The sequence below is a fragment of the Eptatretus burgeri genome, chromosome 7 (genome assembly GCF_056783735.1).
Source record: "Eptatretus burgeri isolate ZD-2024b chromosome 7, Ebu_testis_v1, whole genome shotgun sequence".
NCBI lineage: Eukaryota > Metazoa > Chordata > Myxini > Myxiniformes > Myxinidae > Eptatretus > Eptatretus burgeri.
The window spans coordinates 71,662,645-71,689,518 of record NC_140967.1 but is presented as its reverse complement, the minus strand read 5'-3'; the positions used below and the strand labels follow the sequence as shown (position 1 = coordinate 71,689,518).

The window sequence follows — 26,874 nt, the reverse complement described above, 5'->3', positions numbered from 1 at the left end:
GTATTTGTTTCTTGGTTTGTTGAAGAACTTCATCATGATTATAGCTTAACATGCCCATGAGGTTCCCCAATATTTCTGTCAAACGGGTCAGTTTTACCACTTCGGGTACTGAGAATAATGTATTTCTGATATGTTCGAAGAGCATGTTGTATGCATTTTGAACTGCTACCTGATATCGTTGTTCTGCATCTTCGACTGAGGGTGTAGCAGCTTTCGATTTCTCACCTCTGGTGAAGTTACGATAGCATGAATTGTGGTCTCCGGCTTCTGCAGCAACTAACTCTCTGGATGTGATTGCTAAGATCTTGTCGTTCATCTGATTCAAAGCTGCCTGTCGCACTGTCTTATCCGATCTCAACTCTCTCGCCTGATGTAACACTTCTCGTGACTTGGTCCCCTTCACATACTTATTCTTCTTGTCACAGAAAATACAAACTTCTTGCAAAACTGTAGATGACGACATAGATGGCTTTCTAGCAGACTTGCGCTCAAGTGGTTTGGTTCCTTCTGTAATACCCTTGATTTTTTCCAGTGTCTTTTTGAGAGTAAAAGTGGCTCGGCAGTTCCTATGGTAAAGTAGATTGTCATCATAATCATTTGGGTCTAAGTCTGTTATATGATTGCAGTTCTGTATTTTTGCTGCTTCCAAGAGAGTTTCAACAGAAGCAGTGCTTTTGGCTTTGTGATCTCAGACGCAGGAGATTTCTTCATGCAGATTATGCACGTAACTTCCTCTGTGCGCGCCTTCTTGTGTGGTACTTCCATTATGTATCAGTGGTCTATCCCAATCTGAAAACAAATGACAAATTTGTATAAACACGGATGACTTCAGTGTCATAATTTATAAACAAGCACTACCGAACAAGACGTCACCACCATAGTTGTTCACAAGAAGTAATCGGCTGTTGTTAATGGATATAAATGACTTTGGTAATGGTTTTAATCATAAAACTAATACTTAATATAAATATAACTTACACAAGTCTGAAGACGACGATGGTTCATGAATGGTATTTGACGATGTAGATTGTTTCAGAAGTCAAGGATGAGACAATGTGATAATGTTTGACCAAGTTATAAAAATGATCAACATGATGTGGTACGAGTGACAGGTTATTAGCTGCAAAATGTCAAAAACCCGGTTTCGTTCAACAACTTTAAAAACTTGACCTGTGCATAACCTTTAAAGGTCACAAAACAATGTTGTGGACATTAAAATAAGGAAACAGAATACGTGCTATAGCTTATTGGAGTTAGTTCGTCGAAGAAGGTCGAAAACCCGGTTCGATTCCCACAACTTTGAAAATTTGACCTTTGTGAACTTTGAAGGTCAAAGGTCAAGGATTATGACCTTTGGTGCAAAACTTCCTCTGGAACATTCCAGGAACAATATAACGTCATATAGGCTATATGGCATTTCACACTCCTCGGATTATCCATACTTTGATGAAATCAGCGTAAAAACAAACTTGAAGGGGGCGCCACGGGCAAGGTGTTCGAGATAGAGCAAAATGGTTTCAAGACTTTAGGTGGGGAATGACCTCAAGATTATGCATAAAAAAATATTATATTGTCATCCAAGCTCTCAAAGTTTGGACGGTCGTATGATTTTTATGTCAAAATTCGAAATTTTCTAATTTCGTGACCTTGTGATGTTGACCTTGGCACGAAAATGAAAAATCGAGCTCCGTAGGGCTATGCAGGTGCCATTGGGCTAACCAAATACCGAAACCCCTGCCAGATTCGACAAACCCCTCGGAGAAGATGGATTTTTATGTCAAAATTTGCAATTTTCTAAGTTCGTGACCTTTTGACCTTGACCTAGTGACGAAAATGAAAAATCGAGGTCCGTGGGACTATGCAGGTGCCATTGGGCTACTAACCAAATACCGAAACCCCTGCCAGATTCGACAAACCCCCGAGGAGAAGATGCAAATTCAAATTGGCTACCCCTAAAAACACAATTCGCAATTTTCTAAGTTCGTGACCTTGTGACCTTGACCTTGGGATGAAAATGAAAAATCGAGCTCCGTGGGGCTATGCAGGTGCCATTGGGCTAACCAAATACCGAAATCCCAGCCAGATTCGCCATCCTCTCAGTGAAGATAATTTTTGATGTCAAAATTCGAAATTTTCTAATTTCGTGATCTTGTGACCTTGACCTTGGGACAAAAATGAAAAATCGAGCTCCGTGGAGTTATGCAGGTGCCATTGGGCTAACCAAATACCCTGTCAGATTCGACAAACCCCCTAGGATAAGATGCAAATTGAAATCGGCTACCCCCTAAACACATGATTTTTGGGCGTGGCTCCACCCATTCTCAGGAAAACACAACTAGATCACGATATTGTTACGGCTGTGGAAATTTGCAAACCACCATTGAGGTCCCGTAGGTGAGATATGTCTTAAGTACATGTGTAGTTAGCCCCAAACCCGTTGTTTAGAGGGAATAAATGTGATTCATTCGGGCTGCGATGCTTTGAGTCAGTCGTTTTTCTTTCTCTATCTTTTATTTCAAATAAAAACCAATGAGGACGCTCTGTGGGCTTTTCGTGCCATTCTTCTCCGCACTTGGTGTGAGGGGAGAGAAACGAGGGGGGGGGGCAGCTGGCGCTCGATTGGTGGATGCGCGGTGTGACGCGGCCAGGGAGGAGGAACGCCCCTCTTCGAGACCTTTCTCGAAGCGCCTCGAAGGGGGGTGGAGCAAAGAATGGGGCGGAGCAACAGGGCGGAGCTCCGAGGATATAAAAGTCGGGGACGGGCGAAGCAGTTTTGTAGGTGCTCTTGCTGGGTAGATGCTCTTGCTTGGTGGATGCTCTTGTTTCGTGGTTGCTCTCGTCTTCCGGCTCGCTCGTCCTGGTGGCCGCTGGCCGGGTCTTTTGTGGGGGAGTTGCAAGACCCCGCTGGCGGGAAGGAGCGTCCGCCATTCCCCTCTCCCGACTTCGGGCATTCACGTCTCCCCCCGCCCCCCCTCTATCTGCGCTGGGATAGCGCCGAACACTCGTTCCGTGGCGTCGAGTGGCCAACACGTGCAGGCGCGAGGCACGCCGGAGCGGCCTCGCCTACCACGCTCGGGCACGGAGTCGCGACCAGGCGGGACCACGTCGACGGACGTCGGAGAGGGACTCAACACGCTCAGGGAAGTCGCGACTTCCATTTCTTTTGGGTTCTGTGTAAACGTGTGTGTGTGTGTGGCGCCAGTCTGGTGAAGTAAAACTGTTTAAGTGTTGCCGTGTGTCGGTCTTAGTCGGTTGTAGCTCTGCGTCGTCGTTGCTTTATTGTTTTTCATATTACATTTGCTCTTTGTGCATAATTGTTTTAATTGCTATATGTGTGCTCTGTGTCGGTGTGAATAAAGTGTTTGCTTGTGTGAACTTGTTCCCCGTTTCACTGCATCCTTCCCTTTGTTGAATCTCCATCTTGCTTCACGTAAAGGGTTCGTAGTGGGCTTAATACGCCCGATCATTAATCGGAACCGTCGAGGCCGACGATAACACCGCTCGGTTATCCCGATAGCACGGAACGGACCGCTTAAGCGGCCCGTGTCCAGAGTTGACCTGCGGCGAGGTGTGATCGCCCGGTTTACCATCCGCGTGGGTACTTAGGTAGGTCGAGTTTGGCGAACAACCCTATCCCACGCGGGTGGCCGATTGGCACGATCGTGGTGAGGCCGAAAGGCCCACCCGTTACTAGCTCCAAGCATTAGTCCGAGAGGGTCACGGCAGAATTGTCCGTCCGGTGGGCGACGTGCCGCGATTCGAGTCACGTGGCCGTTTGCATGCTGGCGGGCGCGAATTCGCAACAATATAAACCTCCCAGCAGAATTTTATCAGGATCAGATCAAAACCCACGGAGCTGTGCTCGGGGCAGACAGACATACAGACAGACAAGCCGGTAGGCAGACATGGGTAGTCGGCCGTTGCTAGGCAATGGAGGGGTCCATAGCAACGGTTCTTTCTCACATACAGTAACTAGGACATACCATGAACCTACCAGTTTCATGTATATTTGACTCACAGTCTCTGAGATATAACGAACTTCGTTTTTTTATTCTTTTCGACCAGGGTTCATTCAAAGTCTATCTTCTCCGACAGTTTTCATAGGATCCGGCTGGAAATTTTTGACAATATGGCTGAATGTACTGCCCACAGTCGCTCGTGGCCTGATTTTTGATTTTCGAAAAAATAATTTTTTTTATGATTTTTCAAAAATTTCAAAGTCCCGTTGCTAGGCAACGGTGGTGTCCATAGCAACGGTTCTCATTTGCACACAACTAGGTCATGGTATGAACCTACCAACCAAGTTTCATCTAAATCGCCATTGTATTAACTGAAATTGCCATTTAAAATACTGATAATAAGGGTAGAACAAATCTCAAAAAAATTTTTTTTCCTTTTGTTCGACTAGATCGACTACACAACAGACAGACAGACAGACCCACAACAACAACAAATATAGTGGTCACATTTTTTTCGTGAAAATATTTTTTCGTGAACCAAAAATACACTTAAATGTTCTTAAATATTTGCTTGACAAGTGGAATGTAATAACCATATATCTGTAAAGATAAAATTTGAACTTATCCTACGAATATTCAGAAGACTGTCCAACGTTTCAGGATGAAATCTGAAAGCAAACTTATCTATTCTATCATATACTGATTATTATCTGGAAAAAATGAAATGAAACATAAATACATGGCTTACTGTGTGATATGGTTTTAAAGAATTCGTCACATCGACAAATGCATCTTAATTTGCAATATATTTCACTCTTTAGTGTTATTGTTATAGAAATGATATTTCGAAGTTGGGCACTTAAGTCATCAAAATCATCACAATGAAATACATAAAAAGGGTAATGATTTTGAACCCTATGGCAATATGAACATCAAAAGAACTGTCTTAAGTGTTATAATTCAGTAAGAACACCTCATAACCTTTACATATTAATATACGAGACAAAAGTAAGTTTCAATTGTGTTTCGAGTGCTGAAAACAACCCTAGACGAGAATGCGCTGGGTCAAATTCTAAAATTCGTCACAACTGCCTTGAGCTACCCTGTTGGAAAGTCTATCATACAGTTTTGTGTTGTCCTATGATGTACTCAAGCAATAAAATAACTTTCGTGACCTGCCCTCAGATGATACCACTTTTATCCCTGGCCCATGGACTATGAAGCCTGTGACCAAGTTTCATCAAAATCATGTTTGGTTCAAGCGATAATGACTGAAGTGTTGACTGACTCAATGACTGACTGACCAACAGACTGCTCAATCGCATAAGCTTACTGGACTAAAATACAGGTAAGCTAAAAAGAATACAATCTTCCTCCTATTCCTCTCCCCTTCTCCCAAATCCCCCCCCCAAAAAAAAACTGCCCAAATCCTTATAATTTGAGGTATTTTCCACACTGTGTGACAACTCGTTTTTTTTTTTGAATTTTTCAGACAGTTGCTTCTAAGTTTTCAAACAATAGAAGAATCACTATCAATCAGATGTCAAAGATTTAAATAGATGGATACTTGTACTATATGTGAGGTGGGCAATTATTTCAGCAGAACCACATAGCTTTAAGAATTTTGTTTCAGGACATAGCTTCAAACGTTTTGATTTTTGAGCTAGACCACTCTTGTTTATAACAACCCATCTGAAAGAAAATGCATGATGGAAAATAATTTGTATAAAGAAACGTCATTTCATGCTTAACTACTGCCAGACCTCTGCAAAGGGTTGATGTTTTGTTGGTGTTCCTGATCTTTCCTGTGTCTTGAAAGCCAGAGTGGAAAGCAGGGAAAAGTGTGGAAAGAAGTTTTTGAATTTGATATTTATTTCTAAATATGTTGCTTCCTCCTCCTTATCTGCCCATTTTTGCAGCTTCAGAAACAGCTCAGAGTTACTACGCAATGATGTTCACGCAAGAGCATGCGTTTGAGGAGTTCTTCTGCATCTGTATTCAGCTGCTCAATAAGACATGGAAGGAGATGCGGGCCACACAGGAGGACTTTGATAAGGTCTTGTAGCTTTATCATGTAAAACTATGAACAACAGGGTTGTGTAATGGAGTGTGTAGAGAGAGAACACTGGCAGAGCAGTTCAGGAGACATTGAGAGAAAACCATTAAGATTATGAAGTTATCCTTGATTATTGCACGAAGGTGCGAACACAGCCTCAGGAGCTGCGAGGCCTCTGACTACATTGATGCAGCTTCAAACTTCTTTGTTTTAGTTGGCAGTCCTGGAATTTCCTTTAAGGTTGAGGCTTTGGGCAATTTCATGTTTATTGTGTTTTCTGAAAGTTGTTTCTTTGGATGAGAAATGTTCTTGCTTTTATCATTGTCGTTTTCTTCATTTGAGGTGTTCATTTATTGTTGAGTATTTGAATCTGTTCATATTCACAGCTGATTCCACTCCACATTTCTATAATCTCCACAAAAGTGTCATCTTTATTCAAAACTGGTCACTTCCAACTCGTATAGCTGATCAGTAGGCAATTGGTTCATGGCCGTCCGTCCATCCTTCCGTCTGTTTAAAAACGTCAGTTTTTGATCGAGGAACAATTTATTTAAATTGAATTATGCAGTGCCTTCAGAAAGTATTCACTCTTATTTGATTTTTATTGTTAGGGTTAGCTTTTCCCGGTGGTCTCCCTTGACTTTTTCACATTTTGTTTTGTTTCAGCCTGAATATAAAATGGATTAAATTCAAATATTTTTTGTCACCGATCTACACAAAATACTCCATAATGACAAAGTGAAAACGAGTTTTTAGAAATTCTTGCAAATTAATTGAAAATGAAATACAGAAATATCTAATTTACATAAGTATTCAACCCCCTGCATCGGAGTGGTGACACGTCCAGGATTGTGCCCAATAGCCAAGGAGACTGCTTCGGCAGCACCAACGCTCTGCACAGAGTATGGTCCTAGTGGATGGATTCAACCACCTGAGTCAATACTTTGTAGAAGCGCCTTTGGCAGCGATTACAGGTTTGAGTCTTCTTGGGTATGTCTGTATCAGCTCTGCATATCTGCATTTGGGGATTTTCTCCCATTCTTTCTTGCAGATTAGCTCAAGCTCTGTCAAGTTGGATGGGGAGTGTCGGTGAACAGCAATCTTTCAGTGTTTCCCCAAATTCCCAATGGGATTCAAGTCTGGGCTTTGGCTGGGCCACTCAAGGACTTTCACTTTCTTGTTCTGAGGCCATTCCAGTGTTGCTTTTGTTGTATGCTTGGGTCATTGTCCTGTTGGAATGTAAATCTTCACTGCAGTCTGAGGTCTTTTGTACTCTGAAGCAGGTTCTCCTCAAGGATTTGCCTGTATTTGGCTACATTCCTTGTTCCCTCTATCCTTACAAGTCTCCCAGTCCCTGTCACTGAAAAGCATCCCCATAGCATGATGCTGTTACCACAATGCTTCATGGTAGGGATAGTGTTAGATGGATGGTTTTCACCAGATGTAGTGCTTTGCATTCAGGCAAAATAGTTCAATTTCATCTCATCAGACCACACGATCTTTTGCCTCACGCTCTGAGTCTTTCACTGTCTTTTTGCAAACTCCAGGCGTGCTGTCATGTGCCATTTTCTCATGAGTGGCTTCCGTCTGGCCACTCTCCCATGAAGCTTAGATGTGTGAAGTGCTGCAGCAACTGTTGTCCTTCCAGCAGGTTCTCCCATCTCAGCCAAGGAACTCTGTAGTTCTGTCAGAGTGGTCATTGTGTTCTTGGTCACCTCCCTGACGAAGGTCCTTCTTGCCCGATTGCTCAGTTTGGTCTGACAGCCAGCTTTAGGAAGGCTCTGGGTTGTTCCATATTCTTTCCATTTCCTAATGATGGAGCTCACAGTGCTCTAAGGAACTTTCAACACACAAGAATTGTTTTATACCCTTCCCCAGATCTATGCCTCTTCACAATTCCGTCTCTGAATTCTGCGGACAGTTCATTGGATTTCATGGTAGAGTTTCTGCTCTGGCATGCACTGTCAATTGTGGGACCTTGTACAGAAAGGTGTGTTTCTTTATAAATCATGTCCAATCAATTGAATTGGCCACAAGGAAGACTCCAATAACTTGGAGAGACATCTCAAGGATGATAAAAGGAAATTGGAAGCACCTGAGCTCAATTTGGAGTGTCATATCAAAGGGGTTGAATACTTCTTGACGCAAACCATTTCAGCTTTTCATTTTTAATTGATTTGTAAAATATTATAAAAAAAACAAAATAATAATTACACTGACATTATGGGATCTTAATTGTAGATCAGTGACAAATTTCCATTTAATTCATTTTAAATTCAGGATGAAACAGAACAAAATGTGACAAAGTCAAGGAGTGTGAATAGTTTCTGAAGGCACTGTATATTTTGAACACAAATTGGAACATGAATAGGAAAAGAAATATTCCGCTTAACAGGACTTTGGTGCTGAATTTGTCCCGATTACACATGCACGGAGAGGAGTGAGATAATATGTTTACTTTGTTTGCTTGCCTTGCAATCAAACAAAATTGAAAATCATTCCAAACAGGAAACTTATTGCTTTTAGGAAGCATTAAACAGGAAGCACTAAACTTGTGGAATCTTTTTTAACGATCTTTACTTGAACGATAGACTTGAACACTGTATGGGGTATCGTGTTCTTTTAACTCTCCAGTTGTAAATGGCTTTCGTTTTAAAACGCTTTTCCTTTTCTATACTTTACACCAAAATATAATGTATATGTCGCATTGCACCCACCCCCAACTATTTTCTTTACTTCCTTATTTCCCCTTACAAAATCCAGCTGAGTGTCTGTTTCACTCTGTAAGTCACTTTGCTGATAGTGTGGATCAAATAATGGGAGGCAAAACAGACATTGGAATACTGGGGTCACAGACTGGGTGTGGAGGAAGGATGCTAGTATAAATGGCACCGTCTTGAAGAGGTGCTTGTGAGGCTTCATGAATGAGAATCACCCAAAGCTTTTACTTTGATGTTGCATTTTCAAAATATTGCAATGTAATTTAAATCTTAATGAAATTGCATGCTCAAAAGACCTGCATAGCCATTGACTAGGGTTGGATTTAAGTGTCCCACCCAACAACTGTGTTGCATTTGCTCTTTTCTCTGGAGTCCCTGATCTCTGACCTGTGCTCGTGTTCTTTGTTTTAATTGCCAAATCATTTGAGCACAAGATTGATTGTTTGACAGCCACACGTGCTGCTTGTTATCCGACGTGTGGTTGCCAAACTGACTTGTCATTTTCACCTTTGTCATGGTGTCACAGTTTTGTTTCTTTGTGAAACTTGTTTGCAGATAGCACTTTGTTATTTGGTGAGTCAGTGTTTGTCTGATTTACTTCTGTTGTCTCCATTTGGGAATGCTTCACATTGGCAGGAGTGACAGGTAGCTTAGGATGGGATGGGTGCTTGTATACATGTGTATGTAGTGATTGGTGATGTCTGTGAGAGATCTCATTGGTAATGTTTTATCTACGATCTGTCTTTGTTTGTCCCTTACCCAACAACCCTCCTTATCACCCCCCCTCATCTCCCAAAGAAAACATCCTGGTGATATCCCTTTGTCAGGGCACCACTGTTCTCCCCAATCCACCACCCCCTCCACCCCCCTCCTCACACTCTGCCTGTGAAATCAAGGAGATGCATTATTAGATTACCATGGGACTGACAAAGTACAGTCATGATGAGCCATATTGTTGCAGGGCCGGGCGTCGGTGGCGAGCACGACCGCGAGATGGAGCTGTAGGGTTGACTCTACCGAACACACGGAATTCAGATCGTACTTCTTCGGAAAACTCCGGAAAAGTACGGGTCCCTTTTTGGACCGAAGTTCGCCAATAGACAGACCACGTGGGGTAGGGTCGATTGCCAATTTCAATTTACCTAAATACCCACGTGGTCCAACCTACTGGGGAAATTCACCCTCGACAGCTGCCGTACAGAATGAGCCGCTTAGCGTACTCATTCCGTGTGCGATCCGAGTGGTTTGATCGCCGAGATCCGTCGGTCCCAAATATCCCGCTACAGCGGCAACGGCCTGGCTAATTTTCCAACACGCAGCACGCTAAGTCAATGAAGGAATGGACAAACAACCTGAAACATTGAACAATCGGGGTATTTATTTACAATGGGGGGGGGGGATGAGGGGAGTACTTAAGGGCAGAGTTAATCTGAATATTAATAAATACACGTATATACAGGCAAAAAGCACTTATACAATTCACTACTTAGCAGACGGGCCCATGGACACACACACCCAAAGAATCGGACTGAATGGTCTTTATTCGGACCTCCCACCTGGAGGACAGTCGGGCTGAAGACCAGGGTCTGTCTTGGACCTGTCCACCTGGTGTGGTCTTCAAGCTGACTCGGTCCGACGAGAGGCAAGCCGAACCCGGACACCGGTGAGCGACCCTTGCGGGTATGGTGTCGCTCGAGCTCTCGATCGTGCGGCGGAGGAGGAGGAAGAATGACGACGACCAAGACCAGCTTCTGCGGCTTCCCAGGCTCCAGACCCGCTCCTGCGGCTCCTCAGGCTCTCTATCACGAGGAGGAGGACAAAGATGACTATGACGACCAAGACCAGCTTCTGCGGCTTCCCAGGCTCCAGACCCGCTCCTGCGGCTCCTCAGGCTCTCTATCGCAAGGAGGAGAACAAAGATGACGACGACGACAAAGACCAGCCAGACAGACTCCTGTCCCGTTTGACTGACTCCCCTTTTATGCGCTCCGGTGCGGCTCGACCCCTCCCCCACTCGGCACGCTGCCCAGCGTATCGGTGGGTGGGGGCATGACCCCTCCCCCACTGAGCGCGCGGAGAATCCGGGAGCCGAGGGTTGTAGTTGTTCTCTGCAGAGCTGTAGTAAACCGTTGCTGTCGTTGATGATGTCTTTGCTGATGGTGTTCAAATAAAAGGAAATCCTAACTATCAAAAGTAACTCACAGCGCATGAACATTTATTTACCCATTAGACAAGGTCAAGGGAGCTATCTATCCATATTTACTTATCGAAATAACTGAGCTACGAGGATGGCTGTCTGTTGAGTGCAGTAAACTTCCAAATTCGTAACAATATTGCCTCCTGTTGTGCCCAGGAGTGGCTGCGTGCATGCATGCATCCGTCCATCATTGTGGGTGCTTCTTGTATTCCTTATACATCCTTGTATATGAGAATATTGTTACGGCTGTGGAAATTCGTAAACCACCATTCAGGACCCGTAGGTGAGATATCTCTTAAGTACATGTGTAGTTAGCCCAAACCCGTTGTCGAGAGGGAATTTATGTGATTCATTCGGGCTGCGACGCTTTGAGATAGCCATTTTTTCTGTTCTATCTTTATTTTGAACCAGCCACGTCTCAACCGCCATCACACAACAGCCACCTTAACCACCACGCCAGCCATCGTCACCAACTACAACCAGGCTCCAACCCTCAGACAACAACAACAACGCCAACAGCCACAACCTTTACCTTCACAACTCAATTGGTGGAATCCATGGTCCAGGATGGAATCCCCGTGCAGGACATTGGTGTACAGGACGAACTCCCCCAATCAAACCCAGAGCGCGAAATGGGCGCGGTGGCGGCCGCGGTGTCTGACACCTCCCCTCCCCCTCTCCACCAAAACCCCTCGATCCTGACCGAATCGGCTCAGCCGAGTGCACCTGACATGGCCCAGCTATTCGCCATGCTGGCAGGAATCAGTGGGGACATGCAAGGAATGAAAAACGAAATGAAAGTAAATGCGCAACAAGTGAAGGAAGAAATGAAAGAAATGCGGGGTGAGACGCAGAACATGGGCCGAAGCCTGCAGACAGGCATGAAGGCAATAGCAGGGGAGCTCAAAATGGCGATGCAACATGTGGGAGCGAACGAGCTGGGAGGGAGTGCAATGGTTGTCAGGCCCGCAATGGAGGCGGGTGAGGACAAAATAATTCGGGAGACGTGTTTGGCGAGACGCGTGGAGGTGACGGAAACTGTGACAGTGACGCAAGGGGAAAAACTAATCGGGGTAACGGAGACCGAAACGTGTGAGACGAGACATGAGGTGACGACAGAAAGAATAAAATGTATAGAGACACGGGAGATAGAGGGTGAATTGGACGGGATTGAAGACGAGCACACATACACAGAGGTAGTGGAGGATAATGGGGGTGAGATCGCGGAGCGTGTAGGGACCCGGTGCGGGCAGCGGTATACCCTCCTTTGGGAACGGAGGGAGACGCTGTGCCCCCTTGAGGCGGACACGACCAGGTGAGTTCGGTCGTGCTTTGTGAGGTCGAGGGGATGAGTGCTGCGAACGGGTGCACGGAGAGCTTGGGGGGTATAGAGACCCCGGAACCCCTTGTGGTGGCACTGATCCCCAGTGTGGTTGTCCCGGTGTGTGTGGTGAAAGGTGTGAGTGCGTCCCCATGTGAGAGCGCCCTGTGTGAGAGTGGTATGGTTTGTGTGAGGGAAATGGCATGAGTGAGTGAAAGGCTGCGAGTGAGTGGAGCCACGTGTGCGAGGGAGGTGACATGCGTGAGTGAGCGGCCGAGTGTGAGGGAGACAGTGTGTGTAAGGTCGCTGTATGTGAGGGAGATGACGGTGGGCATGCGGGAGCACGCAGCCGTGTCTCCCGGTGTGAGTGTGATGGAGTGGAGTGTGAGCGTCGTAACACGCAGGTGTGCGTGGGTTGAATGGTGACGGAGATGGCAACAGAGAGACGAGGGCTGAGTAGCGGCCGTAGCTGTTTCGGGGACTGCGCCGGGTTCACCCAGCGGCGAGTGCGAGGTCCGCGTTGTGCAACGCACGAGGCCGCCACGTGCTCGCTTGCGGAAGTGAAACCCGGTCCGGAAACGAGCGCGGTGAATGTTGCCGATCCCGCGACGGACAAAGTTTCGGCAGGATTTCGGATTTGGACCGGACGGGTTCTCCACGCGGGCGGGTGTGTTAAGCTCCAATGGGCAGAGCACATGTGTTCGCTTGGGGAACCCCTCGAGAGGTGGGGCTTGTGTTTTTTATGCTCAGGGTGACATCACGGCTGCGTGTATGGTTGGAATCCGGCAGGAGGGTGAATCCCTGCCGGATGCTACCGTCCAAGAGGGACGAGGGACGCGAACAGCTGCCATGACGTCACGCCAAAGGTGCGTGGCTGTGAATTGCCGCGCTGGTGCGCGAGCTGCGAGTTGTCGCGCTGGTGCTGCGCGTAATTGAAGAGAAAAAAAATAGCAAGCCTCGCTTTCGGGTGAACAGGATCCCCGGGCAAGGGGTGGAAGACCCCCTTGCCCAGGCACAGGATGACACTAGTTAGGGGGAAGGGTTAGCTAAGTTAGACCGGCTCTATGGGGCAGGGGTAAATCCTCATGGGGCCCATGGAATGGATTAGGTAGAGGATTGTAGTTGAGATTTAGGTTGGGAAAGTGATTTTTGGATTTGAGGACAAAGACAGACTTTGAATGTGTAGAGGGGACGTAGCTTAGCTACGTAGTGTTAAAAGGAACGTGCAATAGTGTAAGGGACGACGTGGGAGCACGAGGTAGTTAGGGGAGGTAGTTGGAAGGATGGCAGAGTTCAGCGGTGTGTGTGTTGAAGAGTTGTTGAGTTGTGTGGAGACGTGTTGAGTTATGAGGCCAGCGGGTCTGAGTGTATGGAGCGAATGGGGAATGCATGGTGTGATGAGTGATTGGGGGGAGGAGTGACTCCCACCCAAGGGACCCCGGTGCCAGTGTAGAGAGTTAGCTGGGTTAGTTAAATTGACAAAATGGAGGTCGTTTTGCTGTTGGTGTGAATGTAGGCTCGATACCCATTTGGAGGAGTGCAGGAGCCCTGTTGACAGGCTGGGAGCGTGGCTGCGAAAGGTGAGTATCGCTGAGTGGGTACCCCGGGCACCGGGCTAGTCGGCCGTGGTAGGCCAAGGGCCCATGGGGGGGGCGGGATAGTGTAGTGGGCACGGGTGCGCCCGCACGCTGTGGGGGCCCGGGGCACCATTAGCCGCGTGGGCAGTTTTGTGGGCACGGGTGACCCTCGGAAAGGGGCCCGGGAAGCCAGCCTGCCACGTGAGCATTTCAGGGGAGTTGCCATGGAGGACACACCCGGTGTTTAGGGAGCTGGTAGGCTCGGAGGCAATGTAGTGCCCGGGGGTGCCATCGCTGGAGAATCGGCAGAGGGTCGTGCCTGCCAAGGGAGCCACATGTCCCAGCCATGAGACCGTGTGAGGGCACGGGAAGAAAATTGGGGGGCGAGGCCCGAAATTGTGAAGACACCAACACAGGCGACGTGAATCTGGGTTGTTAGAACCAATAGTTTAAGCGAGAGGTGCTTGTTGAAAGCTCCGGGGTAGTTTAAAGGTTAATGGTTAGGGTCGATTAGGAAGTCTACCCCTCCGCACCATCCATTCCTTTGCTCTCGTTGTGGGTCGCTGGACCCACTTTGTGTTATAGATCGCTGAAGTCTGGGGAGGCCATCCTGAGGCTTCTTTGGGCCTCGGCACATGACGCTAGCTCTCCCTCATTCCCCGCCGGGAAGGGAACGTAGGGGTTGGGAGTAGGCTAGGGGACGATAGGTTAGCCGAACAAGGACAGTAAAGGGGCTTCGGAGACGATTTATAGTGGGAAAGTAAAAATCAAAACAACAACAAAAAAATAAGTTGGGGCTAAATTGGTTTTGACAAATTAAGGGAGTGGGTATGGACAGTGACAGGCAAAGGCAATTGGTGGGAGGGAGACAGTAGGCAGATCCGAGCCTGCCTTCTGAGTGGTCAGCACCACCGCACTCCCTCCACCAACCTCCACTGAAAGGCAAAGGCTGGCCAGCTTCATCTGCTGTCTGTGTTGCTTCAAGGCCTGTGCCGGCAAACTTCATCGGCAGCTGTTGTTTTGCTGCGAGGCCTGTACCGGCCGGATCGTCTGCCGGCTGTGGTTGCCTGCTGCCTTTGCCATGCCATGCCCACTGCCCTCATCTACTTTTTGCCCCCGTTCAATTTTGCTTTACCCCCCCCCCCCTTGTTCATTGCCTTGTGCGCCAGGATCGTCACAACCGTGGCAAATTCACAGCCGCGCCAAGTTTGCAAGCTGCAGGGACTGCCCTGTAGGCAGCCGCATCACGGGACCGCATTGGCGGCCCGTGCAACGTTGTTTGCTGCGTCAGATCATCGCACGTGCTGCAGGGACTGCCCTGTAGGCAGCCGCGCCAGGAGACTGCATTTGCGCAGCCCATGCGCCATTGTTCACTGCGCCCATTTAAAAGGGGGAGGCTTAGGACTGTGTGTGAGCAGCCGGCCACGTTCCCTGCCACCTGCATTGCTTGAGCCAGAGACTGCATGCGAGCAGCCTGGCTCCCTGCTAACTGCTTTTCTCTTTGCAGAATCCATTGATCCTGGGCCATGGTTTAGTGTAAAATTTGTAAGTTAAGGTTAAGATGTACTGTACATATGAGGGCGCCCCGGCATGTCTGTCTTAGCACCGGCAATTTTATTTAAGTCGTCCGTATGAGTGGGTTTGTTTAGTTAGTTACTCAGCCCTCAGGTTATTTATTTTGGTGATACGAATACCATGAATGTCACACTCAGGGATCCGAAGGTAAAACGTACTCGGGGAGATCTCCACATGATGGCACACGAGAATTTGACGACTCGGGACGAGTCTGTAAAAAGCGGAGGGGGTAGTGTTACGGCTGTGGAAATTCGCAAACCACCATTCAGGACCCGTAGGTGAGATATCTCTTAAGTACATGTGTAGTTAGCCCAAACCCGTTGTCGAGAGGGAATTTATGTGATTCATTCGGGCTGCGACGCTTTGAGATAGCCATTTTTTCTGTTCTATCTTTATTTTGAACCAACCACGTCTCAACCGCCATCACACAACAGCCACCTTAACCAACACGCAAGCAATCTTCACCAACTACAACCACGCTCCAACCCTCAGACAACAACAACGCCAACAGCCACGACCTTTACCTTCACAACTCAATCCCGCAAACCCCATCACCGCCATTCCCAACGGCACCATAACCATCAACCACCACCGAAAAACCTCCACCACCTTTGCCTCTCTCCTTCTACAGCCATTCCCGCACCACCTGTGAACACTGAGCGTCGGGCTGTCTTGGGCCCGTTCAGCGATACGCACAGAGCCGCGAGCGCAAATAGCGGCCTTTCCGAGGAAAATTTGGATCACAAACGCCACACGCCCACTTTTGCTTCGTCCAATTAGCAAGCACGGGGCGGCTTGGCCCCGCCTCCAGGCACGTCTGTGTGAAATCGATATATGCAAATTCTAGGATCAGGGGACATTCACGCCCCCTTTCCTCCGACCAATGGGCGAGCGTGGCTCCCACCCCGAGGTCATTCTGATCCGGATATTTGCATATTGTTTTCTCCTGCCGGCCTATAAAACGGCGAGCGCAAGGCGAAACGTGGCAGAGTGAGTCAGTTTTGGATGGAGAGCAGTCAGTCGAGTCGGGTGGCGGTGATCGGTGTGGCAGGAAGAGTGGAGTCGGGTGGCGAAGTCATCGGAGTGTCATCGAGTGGGGTTCTGGAGTCGGCTGAGAAGAGTTGCGGGAAGAGGCCAAGGAGCTCGGGTCCGAGGCGAGAAGGACGGCGGTCGGCGACTAGGTCGCGGTGTGGGATCGCTCGTCATGGGACCCAAGCCAGCCAGCCATTCTCCCTCCCCCAGGGCATCACCAATTCCCCCTTTCCCCCGCGCTGAGATAGTACAACAAGGGGGCCCCGTTCCCACCCCACTCCAAACGTCGTGCCAACGGAACCCGCCAAGGAGCACGGAGTCGGGGCACAGCCACGCGGCCACATCTGTGGCTCGTCCGCCAACGCGTCACGAGGACGCGGGTGGGACCCCCCCGGTCTCGCGGGCCTGGCTGCTCCTTCAGGTCACGCGCACATATTGGCCTACAGGCCCGTCTGGCCCCTTGTCTATGAGGGTGGCTTCTTTCCTTTGCTTTTGAGTAAATGTGCGTTGGCGCCGTCTGTAAGGTAGAACTGTATAAGTGTTGCCATGTGTGCGCGTAGTCGGTCGTAACTCTTATCTGCGTTGTTGTTGCTTTTGTTTTTGTTGCTGTATGTGCATTTTGACTGTTTGGCTGTATATGTGTGCTTTCCGTGTGCCGGGAAATAAATGTGCTTTGTGTGAACTGTTTTCCCGTTTCGCTTCGTCTTTTCTTTATTGATCCTCCATCCTGCTTCACGTAAAGGGTTCGTGGTGAGCTTAATACGCCCGGTAATTAATCGGAACCGTCGAGGCCGACGATAACACCGCTCGGTTATCACTGTAGCATGGAACGGACCGCTTAAGCGGTTCGTGTCCGGAGTCGGCCTGTGGCGTGGTACGATTGCCGGGTCGACCATCCGGGCAGGTACTTAGGTCGATCAAATTTAGCGAGCAAACCCTATCCTGCGCGGGTGGGCAATTGGCACGGTCGTGGTGGGGTTAAACCCCCACCTGTGACTAGCTCCTGGCGTTGTTCCGAGAGGGTCACGACTGAATTGTCCGTTCGGTGGGCGACGCGGTCGCGATTCGAGTGACGTGGCCGTCCGCACGCCGGTGGGCGTGAATTCACAACAATATTTATTTGATTCTACCCTTGTATTCCTTATACATCCTTGTATATGAGAATATTTATTTCATTCTACCCTTGTATTCCTTTTCAGTACATCTTTGTAGAGGAGAATATTTATTTGATTTTACCCTTGTATTCTTTATACATTTTTGTATTTGAGACTATTTATTTAATTCTAGTTGGACTTTTTTTCTGTTTTTTATGCCATCACTTCCCGGGGCACCTTGGGTATCGGCGGCGTCACAACAATGTTGCTGCTTTTTCACCACACTTAATTGTTGAGCATCAAGCAAGGAAGCAGCACGTCCTATTATTGAAGTCTTTCTTATTACTCGGCAGGGGTTTAAACCATCGACTTCACAGAATTGCAACAGACGCTCCAACCACTACACCACCAATTATCAAAAGGGACTTTCCAGGATTTTGTGAAATGCACTGGTGATGTCATGTGTTCATAATAATCAGAAGAATCCTCGGCATTTATTTAGTGCCAAAATATGTGCCATACAAGTCATTCAAAGATGCTGAATATTCATTTCAGTTCATTGTGACATCACTGATCTGTGGAATGAAAAAATTGATCGTTATCATGTCTCATCATTCTCAGTCTTTGAAATTTTATTTTTGTATTCACTTTTACAAGATTTTTTTTTTTAAACGATAAACGATCTTGATGAATATTTTAGCAATCTTGAGCGTGTGCAAATGTCACAAACTTATTTTGTTTGAACATGAGCCAATAATATACCCACTTTTCACCTCATTTGGAGACAGCACTTTGTGTTTGACAAACATTTGTGAATGCTAGGCCTACCTGTGAAACGTCATGCTGATTTCAGGTGATCCAGGTGATACGAGAACAGATCCAGCGTGCCCTTCTTGTACAGCCAGAGAAGTTTGAGCAGTTCCGCAAGGCACTGCAGGCTCTCACCTACGCAGATATCCTCAAACTACGTCAGACTGACAGGATGAATCAGGAACAAGGAGATTTTAAGTCTCCTCCGATCAGGTGTGCACTTTTCAATTAAAATTTTTATTTTCCTGTTTCTTTTTCTTGGCTATATCTGCTCTTAGTAGCCCACCGCAGTGCTAGGGAACTTCACAGGCAAAATATTTTCATATATTGACTTCATTTTCGTACTTGCTGATATAGCTGTCAAGTACAGGTAATGGGATGTGTGTGGGATTTTCCTGAATTGTGTTTTCACCTCCACATGCTGCACCATGGAAAAATATATCAAAATTATAGCGAACGCAGTGAGCTTCATACTTGACGCATGGACGTGAGAGAATAGGAAACAACAACAACACAATACCCCTGGCTATTTGGAATCCGTGTCGTTAGCTATCACCTTTTGCTTCCGGTTGTTGTTAAACGCTGTGCGGTGTATAAATGCGATTGGGTTTTATTTCTATCTTGTGAATATTACTGAACGCGTGCACATGAGAGAATAGGAAACAACAAAAACAACACAATACCCTGCCAATTGTGAATCCGTGTCGTTGGCTATGACCCTTTTGCTTCCATTTTTGTTTTGTTTCTGTTTTTTTTTTTTCCGGTTTTTTTCTCATGGGGAATGATGCATGCCGGGAGAACATGACCTGAAGTATTTATTTATTTATTCAATTTTTTTTTTTTCCCAAAGTTAATTTTATTCTTCCGAAAGTGATTTTTTTCATGACAGGAAGTGTTTATTTTGTATTTAACATTACCGGGAGTGATTTTGAAACTCTTTCCGGAACTTATATTTTCTTTTATTCTTGACCAGAAGTGATTGTTTATTTATTCAATTATTTTTTTCCTAAAGTTAATTTTAGTAAAGATATCTCCTGCATCATCAAAAAATATTTTTTAGTCGTGATTTACATTATTTGATCGCTGATCCCGAATCCAGGCAGAAGTAACCGGAAATTGCGTCAAAATCATCAGCTGTGCGGCGCTTACACGTACCACGGTATAGTTGGCATGCATACAGTTGTGAACACGTTATAGGTAAAGTCAGAAGCGAATGTAAGAAGAATTCTACGTTCGCTTCTCGGCTTTGCCTATTCCATATTAGCGAACGCAGTGAGCTTCATACTTAACGCGTGCACGTGAGAGAATAGGAAACAACAACAACAACAACAACAACACAATACCCCTGGCTATTTGGAATCCGTGTCGTTAGCTATGACCTTTTGCTTCCGGTTGTTGTTAAACGCTGTGCGGTGTATAAACACGATTGGGTTTTATTTCTATCTTGTGAATATTACTTAATGCGTGCACATGAGAGGATAGGAAACAACAAAAACAACACAATACCCTGGCAATTGTGAATCCGTGTCGTTGGCCATGACACTTTTGCTTCCATTTTTTTTGTTTCTGGTTTTTTTTTTTCCGGTTTTTGTCATGAGGAATGATGCATGCCGGGAGATCATGACCGGAAGTGTTTATTTATTTATTTATTTTTTTCCCAAAGTTAATTTTATACTCCAAAAGTGATTTTTTTTCATGACAGGAAGTGTTTATTTATTTATTTAATTTTTTTCCCAAAGTTAATTTTATACTCCGAAAGTGATTTTTTTTCATGACAGGAAGTGTTTATTTAGTATTTAACATTACTGGGAGTGATTTTGAAACTCTTTCCGGAATTTTTAATTTCTTTTATTCTTGACCAGAAGTGATCGTTTATTTATTTGTTTATTCAATTATTTTTTTTCCAAACTTAATTTTAATAAAGATATCTCCCGCATCGTCAAAAAATATTTTTTAATTGTGATTTACATTATTTGATCGCTGATCCCGAATCCAAGCCGAAGTAACCGGAAATTGCGTCAAAATCCTCAGCTGTGCGGCGCTTACATGTACCACGGTATAGTTGGCAAGTATACAGTTGTGAACAAGTTTTATGTAAAGTCAGAAGCGCATGTAAGACGAATTCTATGTTCGCTTCTCGGCTTTGCCTATTCCATATTAAGGTTTCTACTTTAACATGTGGATGGATAGCTGATATACCCATCAAGGATGGTTGATAGCGTGGAATGGGATTTTATAGGACTGAAAGGACATACAACAACAACAACAACCTCTTGATGTATTGGCATGGAAGCACATCCAACTGCAATGGCATGATGTCATCAACATGACAAACACATTGAAAAAAAAATGTTTACTTTTTGACTGGGTTGAACAGAATAAATAGAGTTGTAAATTAATTTGGAATGGCCAAAGTAGAATTGCAAGACATTCTTAATTATCTCGATTAAGCTTAGTGATTGGAGAGACAGAAGAAAAGAAAAGAGACGCAGCATCTATAGTTTTTCCATGGATTATGAGGACATTGGTAGACGATGGACAAATCAACATGGGTGTATGGGATTTCTACCTGGGATCCCACCTTCCTGAACTATGGATGTAATTTGCCAGGTGCATTCTTTGTATGTCCTTTAACCTTGCATTTCACAAGTTTTCTTCTGAAAAAGTATTTTTCTTTAAAATGTTCACTGGTTTATTTGTTGAAATTATTTTTGTTCAGGGGAGCTTATGGGATGGCACGTTGTCTGTCTGTCTGTGCATCCACAAATACTTTCAACTTCTCTGAAACTGCACATCGGATTTCGATGAAACTTTACCATAATGTTCATCACCATGTACGTACCAAACTTTGTTCATTGCATTAAAAAATCGGGGTCTGAGGGGGTCTACAGGGGTGGGGTTACCCCCCCCTAAAAGAGGTATTTGCTTTCTTCTTAGAAACTACACACACAATTACGATGTAACTTGACCACCACCTTCATCACCTGTGATGTACTAAAATTTGTTCACGACAATAAAAAAAATTGGGGTCTACAGGGGGGTTGCCCCCCAAAATATGCATTTCCTTTCTTCTCTGAAACCACACATATAATTTCGATGAAACTTGACCACAACCTTTATCACTCGTGATGTACCAAAGTTTTTTTCATGGCATTAAAAAAAAATCCATAGGTAATTACTTTCTTCTCCATTACATATTTTGTGGGTCATCCACACCTACCAGTGGTTCACTGGTTATCTTACCCACCCTCTACCAGGTGAGTGCCCTGGGGTATTATTTGACATAGACTGTACAATGTGTGACCAAGTGACATAGACAAAGTGACCCAATAACCCCTATGTTATTATTATGCAATGTACAACTTTTATTTTTATTATTTTTTTTTTTTTCCTCAATGAATTGGAGATTGCAGGGAAACTCAGAAAGAAAACAAATCTGGTGTCAGATAAAAACTTTCTCACCTTGAGATCCTGAAAATATACCAGTTTTGCAATGGTTTCAGGATCACAATTAACTGCCTCATGCCACCATCCATTACATCATCTCCTGCATGCCTGCCACCACTTCCACACTCTGATCGACCTATCTCATTGCAGGTATTGCACCCATCCTCTCAACTCTGGTAGTCTGAATCTCCTGGTGATGCAGTTGCTGTTACAGAACTTTCTTTTCAATGAATGCAAATCTGACTGAAGGCAAACTTCAGGCCATTCCACAAAGACCACAAGAAGTGTATGCACTCTCAGTCGAGTCCAAAAATAACATCTGACCAACCTGTCTCCTTCCTCAAAGATCTGTGTTGTCTCTGGTTTATGTTCCCCTTTCTTCCCTTCTCTCACTTCAAATGACACCACAGCTGACCATGCTTCTGAGAAGGCTGAATGTCTCAACACTGTTTGCTTCCAAATTTCACATACCCAACTCCTCACTCCCAATCCCTACCCTACCCACTTGCACAAACCTTTGCTCGACGCTGTCTCTTTCTCACTTGAGAGGGTAAAGTTTTGGCAACCCTTGACTCCAATTCTATGATGGGCCCAGATGGCATCAGCAACCACATCCTTCAAACCTGTTCTGCCATTCTTGCACATCATCTTCTTGTTTTGTTTAAAAAAAAAAAAAAAAAAAAAAAAAAAAAAAAAAAAATATATATATATATATATATATATATATATATATATATATATATATATATATATATATATATATATATATATATTGACTTAGGTTACTTGTTGGTTGACTTCTAAGTAATGGACATCACTACATTACAGAAAATGGATGCCAAAACGGATCATCTTAACTCCAGGACCAGAAGTTTACTTCCAATTATGAGCTCACCTTAACTTTAGTCCATTGAGCTGATGCAACTGACCAGTGTCCATAGGTGAGTGAGTGAGTGAGTGAGTCAATCAGTACGTAAATACTTCAGTCATTATCGCTTGAACCAACCACATGATTTTGATTAAACTGGGCCACAGCTTCATATCTGATGCCTTACAAAGGTTTATCGACCGCATCATAATCTTCGCTCATTAAGGGGGTCTACGGGGTTTATTTTGACCCCCCCCCCCCAAATAGGTATTTGCTTTTTTTCTCAAACTCCACACACGATTTTGATGAAACCTGACCACAACCTTCATCACCTGTGATGTAACAAAGTTTGTTCATGCCATTAGAAAATATCAGGGTCTGAGGAGGTGTAAGGGGGGGGGGTTGCCCCCAAGATATGTCTCTGCTTTCTTTGAAACTACATACAAAATTTCGATGAAACTTGACCACAACTGTCATCACCCGTGATGGACCAAAGTGTATTAACTGCATCAAAATCTGTGCACATTAAGAGTTTACAAGGGGGGGGGGCAGGGGAGGTTTGGACCCTCCAAAATACGTATTTGCTTTTTTTTCTCTGAAACTAGACACAATTTTGTTGAAACTTGACCACAACCTTCATCACCCATGATGTACCAAAGTTTGTTCACGGCATTAAAAAAAATCAGGGTCGAAGGGGATATGCTGGGTGGGGGTGGTGGGGGGTTAGAGTGACAGCTGCTCCTGATCCAGGTGAGCTTCAGTATGCACGGTCTTATTTTAGCAAAGCCATGAAATCCATCATCGCAATTGACATAAATTCCTGTTCTTTTCCTGTCCTGTTCACTGTCTCAGACCGCTCCAACCACCACACACGACCGTCTGCCACGACAACAGACTGCTCAGAATTGCCACGATCCTCCTGTCTGCCGTCTTCTCATCTCTCACAACCACTCTGCCATCGCCACAATCACCTGGTCTGCCGAAAAACTGCTCCTCACAACCATTCTACCCCTCTTTAGGTGGGAGGGGCCTCTTCTCCTCGCCACTCGCCTCCTGATTGGCCGGGGGGGTTGTCAGATGACTCGTGGTCACCTCCCAATTGGCTGGGGTGTGCGTGTCATGCTCGCCCTTCGCTCATTGGGCAGAGGAAACACTCCATGCCCTTTTTTGTGGCGGGGCTCCGATCTGAGGCGATGGAAGCCCCGCTACGTCTGTGCTCAGCATGCATGCGCGTGAGGAAGGTCGATGATGGTAGTAGCGAAGGAGGGATGTTGTTGTTATCGTTGCTGATGTGGAGGATGTAGTTATTGTTGATGTAAAAATCTCGCTAAAATAACTCTTAGCGTACACATATAATTCCCATTAGACAGAAGGAAGGATTCTAGCTATTGACACATACTTACAGTATCGAAATAACTGAACTACGGGGACTCTGACTGTCTGTGTGCAGATGGCTTCCAAATCCGTAACAATATTTTGAGGACTTGACATTCTGGCACTTTGTCTTGCTCTCCAAACTCTCTGCCAATGGCATCTAAAGCTACCTCCACTCATTGCTTGTTATCCTTCTCCACTCTCATGGCCAGCACATAGCTCTCAACATGATTCCCTTATCTTTCTGTTGAGGCTGGAGTGACCCAAGGTGTTGTCTTGTTTCTCTGGAAAACCCTTGTTAACTCTTCACTGAAGACTCCATCCTTTGCCATTCCATGAGTCATCTTTCAGATAGGCAGGCGGCAGCCCCTTCCCTCTCTGTAGCCCTTGATATAATCAGGAACTCTTCCGACACTTGGAATATGTTTTTCAACACTGACAAGTCTCACACTCTCACTCTGTCTCTCTGAAAGGACAGTCTGGGAGAAGTCTCCCATCTACTTTCTTGACAAACCCTTTGAAGGGGTTGAGTTCCTCAAGCTTAGGCTTCACTACCAATCATGATCTTTTGGGGAAAATCACATATCTGAGTTGGCCACCAAAACCAGCTGCCAGTTGGGCATACTCCATCATGCCAATCTTTCTGTCTATTCTCTTTGCTTTTATCTCTTCACTTCACTTGATAAAGTTTTAAATGTCAACAAGAAACATTTAGTTTGATTTGACAAAGTACATTTCTTTGCCATGTTGTCCATTAACATTAATTTCTATCTTTCTGATATCAAAGCTTGCTTTATGTCATATGAAGAAAATGTTTTTTTTCATGCAAGGGAGCTTGATCTCTTGTGCTTCTGTAGTTTTAACATTTATTTTTTTTCATTCAATTTTATAAAGGATCTATGCATGAATATGTTATAACTTGTGTCAAGTTAGGGTTTACTTCCTGCCTCATTGCACTGTTTATTTGAAAATTCCTCTGTGGTTCTTCGTACTGTGCAGGGAACTGCGTGAGACGATACGTCCAGAAATCCTGGACTTGATAAAGCAACAGCGACTGACACGTCTCTGTGAAGGGACACTCTTCCGCAGAATTGGCAGGAGTCGCCGGCAAGGTGCCCCGTTTCATCACACCACACTCTCGTTCTCTTTACCTCACCCTCCTATCATGATCGGTGCAAATCTTTTGTAGTTGCACAGCAAGCAGGCATTTGCTTCAAGATCAGAGTAGTGCAAATCTTTTTTTGCAACAACTCGCTGCCTCGGTTTTATTCCATGTGTCCTGTGTGAATTGATAGTTTTTCAGCAGCACGGTTCAGTGATTTGACATGGAGTGTTTCTCTCAAAGTCAAAGTGATCTCCATATTTACCCCTCTGTAATTTCAGTAGTACAAGCTAATTGGTTAAACACGTTTCTTTCCAATGGTATGCGAAACTAAATTGGCCAGTGCATCACTCAAAGTTCCATAATCCATGAAATTGTGGATGTGGTTATAACAATTTATGGCTATAACAAACTTTATTCCGACAGACTACAGTGGCTTGGGTTCAGAAAATAGGGTAAATGGCAATATTGTTTGTCTATCTGTCTTGTTTGTTTATTTAGTGAAAAGATGAGATGGATGGATTCCTTATTGTTGGCATGTGATTCTGTTACTTTATATTCCTTCAACTTGAGTATTTCGTGAATCCGTCCTCATTAGCAACATGTACCATTACCTACTTGTTTTTTTTTTGTTTTTTTTTTCTCATGTATACCTTTTCCAGTTGCTAAATTTTATGATTGATCCAAGACTCCTATTCCCATATCTGAATGCATCTTGCTCTGTGTCACCTAATCTGATGGGCTTAGCTCTGTCGCCGAAGGTAGATGGAGGTTACGTTTTCACCCCCTGTTTGTCTTTCTGTGAGCAGGATATCTCAAAAGGTAATGGACTTATTTGGGCGAAATTTGGTGGACGGGTTGGGTGTGTGACAAGGGCGAATTGATTACCTTTTGGTGAAGTTCCAGATCCACATCCAGACATGACAATTTTTAAGTGATTCTTCACCAAGAGAAAGGGTCAAAAATGATATATATCATGATATTTCATAAAATTATGGATGGACTCGGATGGAACCTTAAGGGCAGGTTGCGTGTGTGACGAGGACTAATTTGATTAGACTTAGGTGAGGATCCCGATACGGGATTTAAAATTTTAAAGTGATTCTTCACCATTGAGAGATGGGGCGAAAAACGATATAGAGCATGATATTTCAAAAAATTGGGTAGGTGACAAGGGTAAGCTGATTCGGTTTTGTATCGGTGGGATACAAAACATAAACTGTTCATCCTGGCAGAGGTATGTGCTCTACGCAGTGCCGTTGTCGTCTTGTTTTGGAGTTGGAATGTACTGCAGTAACTATACAAAGTCAAAACCCTCTTCCCAATGCATTGTACAGTCTATGTCAAAATGGGAACCTACTTTACGCGAACACTGGATATACTTTGTTCCATTTCGAGTAAAATCTGGGCAATAAGATTCACCCTGTGATGCAGTTAAACTGTTGTTTTGATGCGCATTTGCACTGCATTATTTCTTTCTTAATAACAACATTCTCCTCCTCCTGTTTGCATTCATGACCAGACAAGCTGTGGTGTTGCCGGCTTTCTCCAAACCACAAGGTCTTTCACTATGGCGACGTAGATGAGGACTCGTCTCCACCTGCAATCGAGACTCTTCCGGAAAAATGTGAGCGAGATGTACTTCCTGAGTTCCTTGTTCAACCCTGGAGAATTTTATAACTTAAAAAGACAGTTTTATAACTCCCAAAGGCATTGCTAAAACTCATTTTTTCAACTTTCTT

The 26,874-nt window shown here is 45.1% G+C and overlaps 1 protein-coding gene across 4 annotated transcripts in view; it reads left to right on the top strand.

Annotated features, from left to right (window-relative positions):
• Nucleotides 1-26,874, top strand: part of LOC147023512 (engulfment and cell motility protein 1-like) — a 115,243-nt gene that overhangs the window by 70,124 nt on the left and 18,245 nt on the right. For all 4 annotated transcript variants that reach the window (XM_085888990.1, XM_085888992.1, XM_085888991.1 and 1 more), the window contains exons 15-18: nt 5,879-6,015; nt 18,385-18,554; nt 25,030-25,142; nt 26,655-26,759. In XM_085888990.1, the coding sequence (XP_085745116.1) occupies nt 5,879-6,015; nt 18,385-18,554; nt 25,030-25,142; nt 26,655-26,759 (525 nt within the window). The remainder of the gene's footprint in view (nt 1-5,878; nt 6,016-18,384; nt 18,555-25,029; nt 25,143-26,654; nt 26,760-26,874) is intronic.